At 43.0% G+C, this 15,222-nt stretch overlaps 1 protein-coding gene across 2 annotated transcripts in view; it reads right to left on the reverse strand.

Annotated features, from left to right (window-relative positions):
- Positions 1–15,222, reverse strand: part of LOC139345176 (replication protein A 70 kDa DNA-binding subunit-like) — a 35,855-nt gene that overhangs the window by 7,701 nt on the left and 12,932 nt on the right. For both annotated transcript variants that reach the window (XM_070983701.1, XM_070983700.1), the window contains exons 10-16: positions 14,496–14,688; positions 10,625–10,761; positions 9,936–10,084; positions 7,818–7,947; positions 673–849; positions 422–529; positions 142–228 (exon numbers count right to left, since the gene is read on the reverse strand). In XM_070983701.1, the coding sequence (XP_070839802.1) occupies positions 142–228; positions 422–529; positions 673–849; positions 7,818–7,947; positions 9,936–10,084; positions 10,625–10,761; positions 14,496–14,688 (981 nt within the window). The remainder of the gene's footprint in view (positions 1–141; positions 229–421; positions 530–672; positions 850–7,817; positions 7,948–9,935; positions 10,085–10,624; positions 10,762–14,495; positions 14,689–15,222) is intronic.

Consider the following 15,222-nt stretch of genomic DNA (forward strand, 5'->3'; position numbering starts at 1 on the left):
CTTAAAGAAAAAAATCTCACTGTTTGCAGGACAATGATGAGCAGCATCGTACGCCATTATCTCCTGCTCTTTTATTCTTGCGAAAATAAATTGCATTGCATTGTATTGAATTCCAGCGCGCCCCCGTCCATAGGTACTTACGTTGTACGTCTCCAGCTTGACTCTGTTTTTAAAGATGTGAGTGGTGAAGTTGGCTCTCTGGAAGACTTCATCAAATGCAGCCTCATCCTTGAGAACACACACACACACATACAGGCGGTAGATACAAAGTCAGGGCCAGTGGTTTACAGGAGGCAGTCTGTTAAAGTTAGACCTCCTGGAAAAAATTGTAAAGGCAATTTTCTTGTCAGATGTGAACAAACTAGTTTAAGGAGAACAGTGTGTGGTCGTATATCTGTGTTTGTGTTTGTGTGTGTCTCACTGTGTCTCTGAGATGTCCCAGTGTTTCTGCACTGTGACCTAACAGGACTTCAGCTGTCTCCTGGAAGCATGTCACCCACTGGTTATCCCCGAAGTCTGCTAAATTGGCCTGAGAGTCAGACAGACAGGGATGATGAAGGGGGCGAGAGATCATTCATGTGTGCATGTGTGATCACAGAAGTGACAATATTCCTCAAAGTCAGCGGCATGTGTGACAAACAAGTGTTAATGATGTGCAGTGCGTGCACTTACAGAGAGGAGGAGCCTGTATTTGAAGTTGGGGAACTCTCGGTTACACTTCTCGCAGCGGTACAGGCCGTTCTGTTGGTCGATGACCTTCTTGTTGCAGTCTGCGGACGGACAGGCCTGGTACAGACAATTCTCCTTGCGAGTGTACAGCACTGTCGCCACGCAGCTGAAATAGTCCGCCTGAGGAGAGAGAAGAAAAATGAGACGGGAAGAAATCTAATTACGGGGATAGATACTTCCAAATCGCATCAAACTGCAGCATTTTGAGTGTCTAACAGGATGCAGTTAATTTACAGGTGCTGCGCCCTTTCACAATGTTGTGCCGAGGAGAATCTATCCTGCAAATCAAGTCACGTACTGGAAAAATCTTCCAAACTTTAAACATTGTCATTTCAATGAAAACGTTTGCCCCTGCATAGAGAATATGAGGCTAGCTGTCTGGTCGGATGTCATCCCACCACAACTAAATCCCGACCAGACATCTTCCCAGAGCGTTGCATGAAACACATCACTTTGGCAACTGGAACCACAACGGTGGAAGAAATCCCGTTGGAGCCGGGAGAGAAGACAGTGTGGCAGGATGATTCACCAGTTATTAACACTGACCCTCAAAGGCAGAAATCAAGTCACTGGAAATATGGTGAATTGACTGATTATAACTGCTGCAGGACGAAGGGACTGGTGATAGAGGAGGAGTGAGAGCACCAGTGTTCATGTTAATGTCATGAGAAACTGGCAGCGCTCTCCTTTGAATGTGTCTGTGGTGTCTTGCTTGTAGTACTGGCAGATGTTAAAAACATGAAGATAACTGTAACTTGTTATTGTGACTGCCGTATAGTTGTCTTGTTTCATAAGAATTTCAGCACATATCCATCTGACTCTTGTTTTTGGAGTCCTGGATTGGAGTAAAACTGTGTTACCAGGATGCTTTTCAGTGCATTTCCAATGGGAAAAGAAAGAAAAAGGATTTCAAGCCTACACCGCTCATACAGACATAAAACTGCTTCTCATTTCAGGCTGCATGTGTAAGGTCACGTGGCTTCTATACCAAGATAGATGCACATGGGAATACTCCGCTCATGTACGAGCTACAGATAATTATGGACTTCTTAGCACTAAAAAGGTCCGATTAGTAAACTGTAACATTTATGAAGACATATAGCTTGTTTAACCTTTTCATTTCAAACACTTATTTTCGTCTTAAAAATAGAGATTCAGTCGGTCCATGGCATTTTGTGTATCTGTGCAAGTCGTTACATTAACAGGATATAAACAGGTGATTTCACAGATTTGAAAAATGCACCCTTATGTTTTCCAGGACAGAACAAGTCTGAACACAATCTTGCAGGTGTACAATGAATGCAGCGGAACAAGACATCTCATCAAAGCGTTTGTTATGTAGGAGGCTGCATCTTGGTAGATGAACAAGACGCCAGGTGGCTCAAGCCGTAAGAACGCAATGAGTAATCACGAGTCCACAGCACAAGAGTCAAAATCACATGACAGTGATCGTGTACGGTGACAAATATCAAAACACACGCTGCTGAAGTCTTTCTTGTTGTTGTACAATGGTGGATTAAATCAAAGGATAGCTCTCCTGCCAACCGTAAACTAAAACATGCTTCCAGCGGGCTACCAAACGGTCCATAGCTGAAAAAACCTTGTCTGGTCTGATGTTCAAACCACAATGATTGACAGCGTGTTGTCATCCATCTGCATGATAACTACTGTACAGGCCATATTCATTCATTCATTCATTCATGACCACCATGCAGCTCCAGGTGATGAGCACCGTGAACTCCTTTTCCACCAGCATGGGAAGCATTCTGTCAAGTCACGCACCTAATTTTGAACCATTCGGAGCCTTTTGCACAAAAATATATTGATTCAGAACCCGTAAAGCTGGTTCCTGGCTGGAACAAAAAGGCGGTTTTCCTGAAGTGTGGACCGTGACAATATCAGCAGGTGTGTCATATTGGAAAGGGAGGATGGAGAAGGCCATTTTGTCTTCTATGTCTTCTTATCAATCTTATCAATAGTAGGTCCATGCTTGTTTTTGGATAATCATAACAATCATATCAATAAATTCTAACATCTCGATGCTACTGTTTACTTCCGCTGTGCATTGCACAATGCCCTCGGTTCTGCTTAAAACCGGAGGAAACTTGGGCTGGTTCACTACAAAAAAACAACGTTTCGAGACTTCTGAACAGTACTGGTTCAAGAACCAGAGCTAATTTGGGTAAAGTGTGCCAACATGGTTCCCAACAGTCTGTAATATCAGTCCCACTAAACCGCTCTGGGATACAGTCAAACACAGCAACATTAGAAAGAATCATTCACTCATCAGACCTTTGGGTGAATAATCTCGGGTTGATCCTCTGTTCTCGTCCACATGGCAATCTTTGGCATTTTACTTGTGTAATCATTATTGGTATTTTTAAATGTTGCAGCACACAACAAACGTCATGAAACCAAAGCCCATCAGACTGAAAAACACTTAAGAGATGAGGAGGAGCCAGAGTGCTCCTTCTCATGCAGGCAACACACCCTTCAACAATTTAAAGAATGTGAATAAGCTGCTTAGGGTGAGAAGACAAACATTAAATAAAATAAAAATAAACGCAGATCAAACTTGGCATCATCAGCAAAACTGTTGCCAGCAAGTCAGTCCAGCTGGTAGATGCACGCTGTTTACACATCTCTATTTGACTTCCAGACAATCTTGGAACAGTTTAAAAAGAGAGCGAGGGGAGTTTGAGAATTCTATGCATAATAGATGTGAGATGAGACGAATCTCTCGCTCTCTCTCCCTCTCTAATACATAAATTGTGCTAATGTACACACACACAGTCAAGCACACAGACACACCCCGGCACACAGACACATGCTAACATGCAAGGTTATATGCAAGGACCCAAACTAAGACATTTGCAATACAGATGCAGCGAGCTAAACTTCCTTCAGTTATGAATTTAAATTGAAGTGCGCACAGTCAAACCGAATCAAATTAAAATGCAGCGATGTTGCTGTAATTTAAACAGATATTAGCACCTTAAGCGCCAGAACTCACACTGCTAAAATCAACAGCTAAAAAGGAAAGAAATGCTAATTGTGAGGGGGGAAAAAAAGGCTATTCTCTCATCCTGTGGAGAAGCACGGCATTCGATTTCCATAAATATAAATATAAAGAATGCACACAGGAGATGAACTGTGTCTCACTGGGAAGAGGCACACACGTGTCGGCGCCTGCATGCGAACACACACACAGATGTAACACAAAGCGATAAATGAGATATATACGCACAAGAGAGAAAGCACAGGGAAAAATGCTTTTTCTCAGCTCCACCGGAGGGTATATCTTCTACCAGGAGAGCAGGCCTTAAACAAGATGTTGGAATTACAGCCAGAATTTAAAATGAAATGCTTTAAAATGCATTCTAAACAACAACTACAAGCTAGAGCTGGGCCAGACTCATTACTAATGTTGGCCTAAATGAGTCTATCAAAGACTCTCTCTCTAGGACGCCGGCCAAATTCTCACACACACACACACACACGCACACATACACACACACATACACACACACACACACACACACACACACACACACACACACACACATACACACACACTGACTGAGCAATGCTGTTCCTTCTTTATACAACCCACTCTTTCTGTAAAGTGTTCAGTGAGAGCATTCAATGTGAAAAGGCCATTGTGTTCCCTGCATCCCTTCTGAGATTGGCTGATGCCGTCCTGTGTCCCCACGACCTCTGCAGATACTGTCAGTCAGACTTAGAGCTCTCTGACACTTTCCTCCCGCTAGCGAACACTGACTCACAGCCTCATAATCTGTCCACCCGTCCATCTACCCAGCGCCCATGCCACACAGCAAGAACCCCTCCGAAACACTTACTAAGGAGGTTTTTTTAATTAGGAGAATTTCTCCCGTTAGCAACAGCCCTCTCCCCCTCAACACACCACTCCCATGTTTCTGCCCGCATGCCTGCCTCATCACATTTTGCAGACTTGGGCAGATCGGAGTGCTGGGAGGCTAGAAGAGGTGGGAAGGCGATGGGTGGGGAAGGTGGTAGGAGGGTGCACGTGACGGGGAGAACATGACACGTTTCTTTGGGGGCTTGTTGAGGGCTTGCGATGTTGGCAGATGCCACCAAGAACGTGGAGACAGAGGTCAGCAGAATCTGGACCGTAGCGAATCCATCACAACTAGACCACTCCAAATAAATCCCCCTGCATTTGTCATCATCACTCCCCTTCTGTGCTGTTTCTCCTCCACCTCTGTATTCCAGTGTGTACACAGAAACCTTGGGGCAAAGTCTTAACCTTAAGCACACTGAGGAGAACCTAGAAGGGCAGCATGACGAACGCAGAGCACCAACACAGAAACACACAAAAAAAACATTCACAGACACACACACGCACACACAGGCACGCACGCACGCACACACACACACACACACACACACACACACACACACACACACACACACACACACACACACACACACACACACACACACACACACACACACACACACTGAAAACAGTTTTCATTCTTATCACACCAAATCCCTGCGTCACCTTCTGGCACCTAAACGCAATTAAAATTTGTATGTGGAAGGGCAACCAAGTGAAAATCTACTTCACATAATTGACGTGGCTGCACATGCCAACTTTAATGCTTGTCCCAAAATCCCAACACACACACACACACACACACACACACACACACACACACACACACACACACACACACACACACACACACACACACACATTGCTACATTAATTAGAAATGACTTGTACACTTACATCCACACACACAAGCACGCACAGATACACAAACAGAGTCACAGTCACGCACATACATGGAGACAAACAGGTAGAATGTCAAATTAGGTTTCTTCAAACTACAAGCTAATGATTTGGATTCCATTATTATTAGCCAAGCTGCAGCCGCAGAGTATGTGATAGACAACCTCCTTAAAGCCGTTCAATTACAGAAACGGTTGGCGGTACGCGGGGCAGAGAGAGAAAAGAGGAGAAGACAAAGGGAATAAGGGAAGGGGGGGGGGAACACAGAAAAAGAGGAGAAAAAAATCAGAGCTTAAATTATTTACACATTCTCACCTTTCAACTCCTTTTCCCACATCTGCCAGTTAGCCGTTCCTATCTGTATCCTTTCCTCAATACCCCTTGTCACCGGTTCTCTCTTAGTCATCACACTCTTTGCTGCTTTTTCACTTTTTTTTTTTTCCAGGGGCCTTGTTCCTTTCCATCCGTCAACACAAGTTTGTAAGTGACATGAAGTTAAAAGTGACCCTGCCTGGCGTTTCTAGCCGTCTCTCACTCTCCCACGTTCTCCGTCCGCGTTGCTTTCCTTCCGGTACTGTTATGCCCTATAGGCTTCCTCCACCTCCAACACATAATTAGATTTTTTTTATTAGAAATGAAACTGATCTTGAAGCTTACTCGTAAGTGCCTTCTAATTAAACGTGAGGGATGAGGGAGACTAGTTGGAGATAAACCTAATTAATTAGGCAGAAAGTTTAGGAGTGGCACATACCACTTACACGCACTCTACTTTTAGTCAAAAGCATGATAATTCTGTGCGATAACACTTCTTAAAATGGGACATGGATCAATTTGAGAGTTCTCACGTGCTCCTCCAACGGCGTACGGGTGTTCAAATCAGTCCAGCTAATATGTCAGAGCTTCACTATCACCCTCCCACAGCTAAAACGAGAAGCACGACTCTAATCCATAAAGTCATAGCGAGGCACAGCCTAGAGCTGCTCTATTTACAATGAATGGGAGAGTGATTGCGGATTTGTTTGTCTAAACGCTTACATTCAAATGAGACTGGGAAGCGGTCAGTTTTAAAAATCACTAAATCCATCTGTCTGCTCACAGAAAATATCCTCTGATAGTCTTAAATAACACCCCTTCAGTGCAATCTCTATGTGGTCGAACATACAAATCCATGTTAAGTAGCAGGGGTGGGCTTAAACATATGTTTCCAAAATGCCTTTTGACAGTTGAATTCAGCTGTGGGTTATACTGTATGTGGAGCTAGAGATAAGCTATAGTGATAGGGTAGAAAGAGCAGGTAGTCACGCTCTTCAAAGCCGTCAAAGTCCATCAACATGACGGATTCGTCCCCGTGTGACTGCGAAACTTTGGTACCAAACAGTGAAGCTCCAGCTCTTTGATTCTCAGGGACTGACACCAAAACCCACTGTTTACTGTGTTTGTATTACAACGTTGAAAGATTTTCTGCTATCAAACTCTGCTGTACTGTAGCTATGCTGATGTTACATCATCTGTAGAGGTTTTTCTTTTCATTCGTCTTCAAACAGTAGCCAGCTGGCCGAGTGAGGGAAGGATTTTCTGACTCACAAACAGTGTGCCACCAGCCAAAGTTTTCATGAGGAACCGGCTCAGAGATCTGACTAAAACTGCAACACAGATAACGAGATTTGCTTTTTGAAGTTCCACACCTCGTGGCTTAATTTCCATCTGATCATACATTTGTGACTCGCTAAAAACTGAAGCTACGCAGCCATTTAAAAGCATTTTAAGAAGAATGATTAGCGTCCCAGTTGCTTGTGGTTCTCATAAGGGTTCATCCATTCTGAATGCCCTTTAATGCGAATCAAGCAAAAGCCTAAATCAATCTAAAACTTTAGTTTATGTCTTCATTTTCCACCACTTTCTTACTCTTCAAGTTAATAATTTTTTTATGATCGACGCCATTCATGGAGTATTAATAAAGAATGAGTTCCAACTCCATGAATAAAAACAGATTTAACAATTGTTTCATTGTAGAGTTGGATCGATTAGTCGATTAACATAAAACTACATCAAACAAATTCCATGAGCAAAATCTGTTTCATGGTTCACAAAAACATATTGTCTCTCTTACCTTTACTGTGTCTCACCAGGGAAGAAATATTGGCTTCACCTGCGCCAGGTTTCAGATTTCAATCTCTGACATTTATTGTAATTTGGGTGAACCAACCCTTTAAAGTCATTTTGGAACTGGCGTCTTATTCCATGAGACTTTATGTATGTATGTATGTATGTATGTATGCATGTTGTTGTTGATCAGAATGCACTGCACCTTCTCTCTCTGTCCCATTTGTTCACTCTTCACATCGCTCAGTGCTTTCCAGTTCATCTTTGCTCCGCTCCCCACTGACCTCGTCTCTGTCAGGGATTGGCTGTCGAGCTCATAGCCTTCCCGGTCATACCTATAGTGTGGAAATTAAAACACACAGCACATAGGTACACATAAATGTATGTGCAAATATGCTCCTACGCCCAAACAGACATATATATGAAACATAACATGCATTATTTAGAGTGTAAGGAGTATAAAGAAAGAAGGGCTTGTTGAGTCAAATGAAAAAGACAAACAGAGCGTGCTTGAGAACACAACTAATGAACCCCGGATACCAAAGAGATTAAAGTACACAAGATACAACATCAATATTAGTCACTGAACATGTGCAGGAGTGTCTATCTACCTCTTTGCCGAAAAAAGAGCGGGAAAGCAAGTGTGTGTTGTTTACATATAAGAATGTGTGTTATAAACAGGCTGTTCCTGTGAAGGAGGTACTGCACTGTATCACACACTGCACTGTATCTGCTATGATCTAAAGAAACCATCTTCAGCCATGACTGAATGACTCCCTTAATCCCTTAACTGATTTACAGCCACTGCATCTGCATCCTGCAATCTGTTTCATCTGACATATGGCTCTCTGTCATGGACAAATGCATTCATACATCAATCAGCTTTTTATATCTGAAGACATTTCTGTCCATACGCACTGCTTCTCCACTGAGGAAAAAAAGGAAAACTAAAACTGTCTTTTTGTCTACTCACTCCAGCTATTAATTTATCTACCTTTTTAATATTCCCTTTAAAATCTTAATGCATGATGTGACTCCTGCTCTGTATTCTAGCCAAGCAGAGCAATCTAATCAAGGCATCATCCAAATTCATCAGTTTCCTTCAATTATGCAAGCAAGCCTGGTAAAAAACAATCCCACAGAGCACCACATCACCGCAGGAACCCGAATCAGACAGACACACTTTGTCTTTGCGAAGCGCGGACTTAAATGTTAAGAAGGAGTGGAAAACAGTGTGTCTGCTCCTTGAATAACATTCATTGTCATTCGTTCACCGTTGTCAACATGTAAACCGGAGAGAGGGCCGAACTGCAGCAGAGATCAGGGGGAAAAGCCAGGGATTAGAGAAGAATGGAAGGAGGAATGAAAGGAAGGAGGGCCCGTTTTTTAGTTATTTAGCTCTTTGAATGTCAGGATGAGATGGTGTATTGACCAGAGACTAATAAGACCAAGATTAAAGCTGGAGCAATGGAACCTGCCCCTCCTCTCTCTCTCCCTCTAACACACACACACACTGACACTGCTATAATAATGCACACACAAAAATGGCCAAAGCTATTGTTCATGGAGCACTTAGCCAAATTTATATAACAGACATTAACGACTGAAATAGTTGAGAGAATAATGCCCACAGGTACTAACAAACACTCCCCTGAATTTACTGTATTCACACTTTGAAGCTGTGAACCTGCCCTTTGATGCAATTTTTTGCCTAAAAATAGCTTTCAGTGTAACACACAGGCAATCATATGCACAATGAAGCATCTACATGTATCCACACACACACAAAAAGAAGAAGAAGAAATGCATTTATATTTTAGCTGTGGCCAGAGTTGGGAGCAGCCTTAATGAGTGAATGAGTCATAACATAAAATCCCTCCACAGGAACTGCTAATAAGAATCCAGTTTGATGCAGCTCCATCTTTCTGTGCACCTAAAGTAGCTCTTCAGAGCTGGATTCCAGAAATATCCCTGCTCTGCTTTTCTGTTATTTCCTCCATCCGATCCTGTCTACATCCTGTCTCGAGCCCCGCTGGGACTGAGGAGGCGCGTGCCACCATGTGTCCTGCCATGTGATCATCGGGGCTTTGTACTTAGGTTTGTTCATCTATGTGTGTGAGCACAGTTAGGTTATTTTATTCATATAAGCACTTCAGGAACATACAATCCCTCTGATTTGTAGAGTGATTTGCTCGTCTGTTTACACATACCGTGCCTCGCGTAGTCCTTGCACGCATGACCATAATGTGTGAAGTATTTGCCGAGTGTGTTTATGAATGTGGGTGTGAGCGCTGGTGCGTGAGTGCACAACAGCGTGACTCACCAGGCCCTCAGTCTAAAGGCCTCCGGTATGTCTGGGTTGACCATGACTGTTGAACTGAACAATGCGGAGAGAGACCTGCCCCCGAAATCAGACAGGCGGGCTCCTTTGATGGCGACCACAGGCTGCCCACAGCCGTCAAACTTCTCCGCCTGAAGAGAAGAAAAACAGCGTCAAAGACAGTAAGAGACGGCAAAAGCAGTTGTGCTATTGTCTCATATGTTCAGCCTTCAGCTCATTGGAGAGACCAGAAAGTAATATGTGGTATAGTTTGCTTTTATAATTGGACAACCTACAAGTTAATTTGAAAGTCATTTTTGGATTTTGGCAAAGAGGAGGGATTAGCTCTTGCAGATTGAATGAGCTTAGAGAAGAATAGCGCCATTTCATGCACATTCGAGGGTTATTTAGCCTTCCGTCTCAAATCAGGGACTCTGGTCCAAAACACTCCTGAAGGTCACGGGGATGATTTGACCGATCCAAATTTTACAGCCCAGAAAACCCAATCAAACGTCTGCGTATGCAAGAGCACACACAGAGATATGTTACTGACATGCACGCACAGGCTCGTACACGGATGGGCACCTTCACAAACACACGATTAATTACAGCCTGCTCTATGCGTTTTTATGTTAAACTGCAAAACCGTCCCTGAGAGTAAGCAGAGAGAGAAGAGAGATTATAGTTATTACCTCCTCTCCCCACAATGTGACCGTCACCACTTTGCCAGTTGTGTCTATTAGGTTGAGGGCCCTCTTGGAGACTTCTCTGCTGGTCTTAGTGGTGATACGGGATACATCCTCCGCACTCTTACACACTCCAATCACATCTACAGACAGAGAGAGTCATTTTACATCTCCAGAAATAGACAGTTCATGAATACAGGTGGACAAATAAGCTTACAAGGAGGTAAGAAAAAGGAAGTTATAGTTATGTGACGGGAGCCCTTTGAAATGTCTCTACATGGTGTAACGTGTAAAAATGCCTCCTGGTTGTATGCTACATAATATGAAGCAGTGCCACATCATAAGCAGTAACGATGCAACACAGCTGAGAGCTGACAACCCTCTGATATTGCCAAGTCAGAGCAGACTGACATAAATGTCATAACAGGCTGGCTAACACCCAGACCCACACTCCAAATCACAACAAACACACTCATTCCTCATTCATGTTTCCTGTCATGCTCAAGGCCTAAAAACTTCATTCAGGATTACAGCACTGAGGAGCAGACACTGCTGAGCTCTAACAAGGTGAAGAGGCTGGCCTACCATGACTAATATTAAACACAGAATCAGAACAAATCAAATTAATTTATAAAGTGCTTATTGTACAACAGACAAGGATCATCACAAGGTTACTGAAAACAAAGCAAACAAATGAAGATTAAATCAAGATGTAGTGTACAAAGACAGGATTAATGCATCCATCAATGCTATGACACAGGGTTAGATAAGAGTGTGTGTACAGTTCTTAAGTCCCCATTTTTTTCTTGATAAAACACTCTTACAACCCATTTTCATTCCTATGAAACAAGAGAAGCAGCCAAAGATGTAAGCAGCAGAGGTTTGTCATTTTCACTTGATGAATAACTTAAGATGCCCTCTGGAAGTCTTCTTGTAAACAAGCACAGTTTTGTTTACATTCAGTGTCACTCATAAAAACACACTGCGTGTATCCTTGGGACGTGTCAAGTGGGTTGAATGCACTTACTAATAAAATATTTGCTTAGTAGTTTTTCAACAGGCAGCAGATGTGTGTGTGGTGTTGCTCTACAGTGTTACTAGTGGTCAAAACCTCCACAGAACAACTTTAAACAGCTTCATGATCTTCTGTCGATCATCGCCATGGTGTCAGAACTAGTGACCATGCCTTAAATAGAATGACTGGACAGAATTATAATATAGATTTTGCAAACCAGTCCTCCTCTGAACTCCATCCTCAGGTCTGCTACCTCCGCTCACCTTTGTCTAAACCCTGCCTCTCCCCGCTCCTCGCCCGTTCCTCCCTTGCTTTCCGTCTGTGCTCTCTCAGCCCTCCTTAATTCCATTATGATTGAGACGATGTCATCCACCTCTGAACTCCATTATCACCACAGGAACAGGCTGACAGTTCTCATTACCATGTTATAATCCCCTGTTTAACAAAAGAGCCAGGAGAGAGGGAGTGCAGGGGGAGCAAATGGAGAGACAACAGATGACACACAGGACATGTAACGCTGGCCCCTCTGTGACTGACACAAACACACTCCTCCAGGTAAACCTCTCACTGCTTCTCCAAACTCTGTAGTCTGCTGCTGTGCATTGCTCATTGTTCACACTACTATAATCACGGATATTAACCTACATAAATCTTCTACTCAGTAGGTTACAGCATTTTGTTTGCACTTCTTTACGACCATTAATTTGTTCTGTAATATGGCGTGTCTGACACTTACAAGAAATAACAGCCCTGCTCGTAGCAGCTGACCCTACGCAGTGCAGCACCGGCTTCCTGTGCAATGCAAAATCACATCTGGGTGTTTGATCGCAAGTACAAAACACCAGAAGGACCTGTGCTGTTGGGGGAGGTGGCAAATGCAACGGAAGTTAACCCTTCAACCCACCGAGGTCAGTGCAGAATGTTTTTCAAGATGTTGTGTGAAAGTTTAGATTTCCCTGTTTTTGCACCATTCTGATCTTATGTATGGCACATTCTTGCATTAAAACATAATTTAACTTAAGCCTCTGTTAAATGAACGGCATGTTCCTCAAAAATACATTTAAAAAAATATATATTGTTTTAGTCTCAGTGCCAACACTCAGGTATCAAACACACACTACTATAGTGAACTTTCAACAGATATCCATCCATGCGATACTTACTACTGAACAACTGACAGGGCCAAAAACTTCAACGTACAATACTGTGTCCTGACCCTCAATTTGCATAAAGACCAAGAGCGGCTTTTTAAAAAATGACTTCCTCGTTGCCACAACTGCAGAAACATCACACCTGCATATCACCTCACTAATAATATCGAGCAGAGTGCCGAGAGCACGCTGTTGAATCGCCAATTTCAACCCCAATCTGCACTTGGACCATCCCAATTTACCTGTCAGAGAGATAAGACAGAGATAAGACATTCCTGTCAGGCGCAGAGGGCGGGCGCCACAACTAACCTTCATAAAATCAGTGGAATGAGCATTATCCTCTTTTTATCTCTCCTCTTTACTATATGCCTGAATTAACCTATCTGCTGACCCCTTCATAATGTATTCTTCCAAGACACCTGAAACATGGCTGACTGGCACATGTCTGTCTATTAGCTCAGTTTTTTTTACCATACATATCTATAACCTGTAATTGCCTTGGTTGATTGAGCAGCTGGAGAGATGATCCAGCTGATAACCCAGATCTTCTAATACTGGCAGCAACTAACTTCTCCTAGTCTGACAACACCAGCTGGCTTATTTGGCCTAATGCACTGTCACAAGACCATATTTTATATTAGTCACCAGCCACTTTGTTTAGAAAGACTCCTTTTAGCATTTAACATAATTTCAAACCATTTCCTATTTCTGTCAGTGCATCACTGCCCGATGACACGTCACTGACAGCTGCTGTACTATTAATACAACCCTGATTCTAAGACAGCTTGTAAAACATAACAAAACAGAACATGATCATCCCTTTTTGACATACCCAATTGAAAACAGCAAAAAATACATTTCTTTTTTTTTCATGGACTTCATTGATTTTTGTGCAGCAACAAGTTTCAAAGAAGTTGGGACAAGAGCAACTAAAGACTGGGAAAGTTGTGGAACGCTCCAAAAACACCTGTTTGGATCATTCCACAAGTAAACAGGTTCATTGGTAACAGGTGATAGTATCATGATTGGGTATGAAAGGGGCATTTGTGGAGGTTGTCCAGTTTATGTGTAGGGAGACAGAAGAAAGTAAGAGAGGTTTAGGATAAAAGACAAAAAATGTTCTTTCACGGGGCCCACTGCGTTCTGGTGAGACTTTTCTTTACAGACATAACTCTAAGTAAGCTGTAGTGTAAAAGATTACTGACAGCTCCTCTTCTCCCAGATATCAAAAAGAACCTTTTCTTCACCTGACTGCACGCAACGCAACACTCCCTGAGCGGTTGTTGGCCTTTGCTTCTGATTTTCAAATAGACGTTCGGTACGTGGCAGCCATTCAGGAATGTGGTAAAAAAAAATATCTCCATAACTATCCGCAGAAATCAATATCTGAATGAATTTGTAGCAAAAAATTATGCCACGCACTTTCTGTAGCACACTTAATTTTCTATCTTTAACACCTTGTTTCAATGGTTGTTCACAAAGTTTGGAGAGGGAGTGAGTCATGTCATTATGGAGGCCTTCACCACAGACTGCTGATTGGTTTGACGCACACACATATGTGGATCACTTGATTATTAATGTTTCCAAGCCCTGATTGCGTAAATTGAGCCGGTGATATGTAGTCTGGCTCATTCACTCTTAAAGTTGTTCTTTTGTCTATTAAATGGTACAAATGCACAAACGAAGTGTCGCTGGCGACCTCTTTCCTTACCGATGATGGCGTCCTTGTCTCTGTTCTCCAGCTCTGCGATGGGCACAAAGTCACAGTGCACTGCAGGGATGCCCTGACTGTCATCACAGGGCACAATGGACGAATGAGCGTGGAGAGTCATCTCGTAGTCATTCTTCAGAGTGGTGTACTGTTTGTTGGCCACCTTCAGCGTAGCCTTGGAGATGTAGTACACCTACAGAGACCGGGCGAGAGAGGTGTGCTTGCATTATAAAATTAGACCTAATCGGACTGGTTATTTCCTGGGAATCTGAAGCAACTACAGCTAATCGATTTGAGCGAGCACTTTATTGATCCTGGAAGGGAAATTATCATTATTACAATACAGCTTCTGTTTCACCAAAACCTCTTAAAAAGAATGGAAAAACCTTCAGGTCCAACTAAGATGGTGTCATATCAGCCCCATCACTTCTCTAATTCACCAGAAAATAAGAAGCAGCTGAGAGCTAAACAGCACAATTTAAACTCAATATGCAAGGCGCACTCCTTCATTTACTCTCCCAACTCTCCAATATCCCCTCTCCCCCTCTGCCTCAGAGTTTGTCTCTACGGCTTCCTCGCTGTCCTCTCCTTCCTCCCTCTCTCTCTGATTTACCCCACACAGAGATAGGAGCATGAAACTAATGTGATAAGCATTCTGGCCGCTCAGAGCCAGTCACACCCACTCACTGTTCTGTCAATACTCAGATCACGAAGGGAAGACAGATTC

This window comes from Chaetodon trifascialis, chromosome 16 (genome assembly GCF_039877785.1).
Source record: "Chaetodon trifascialis isolate fChaTrf1 chromosome 16, fChaTrf1.hap1, whole genome shotgun sequence".
In the NCBI taxonomy this organism is placed as follows: Eukaryota; Metazoa; Chordata; class Actinopteri; order Chaetodontiformes; family Chaetodontidae; genus Chaetodon; species Chaetodon trifascialis.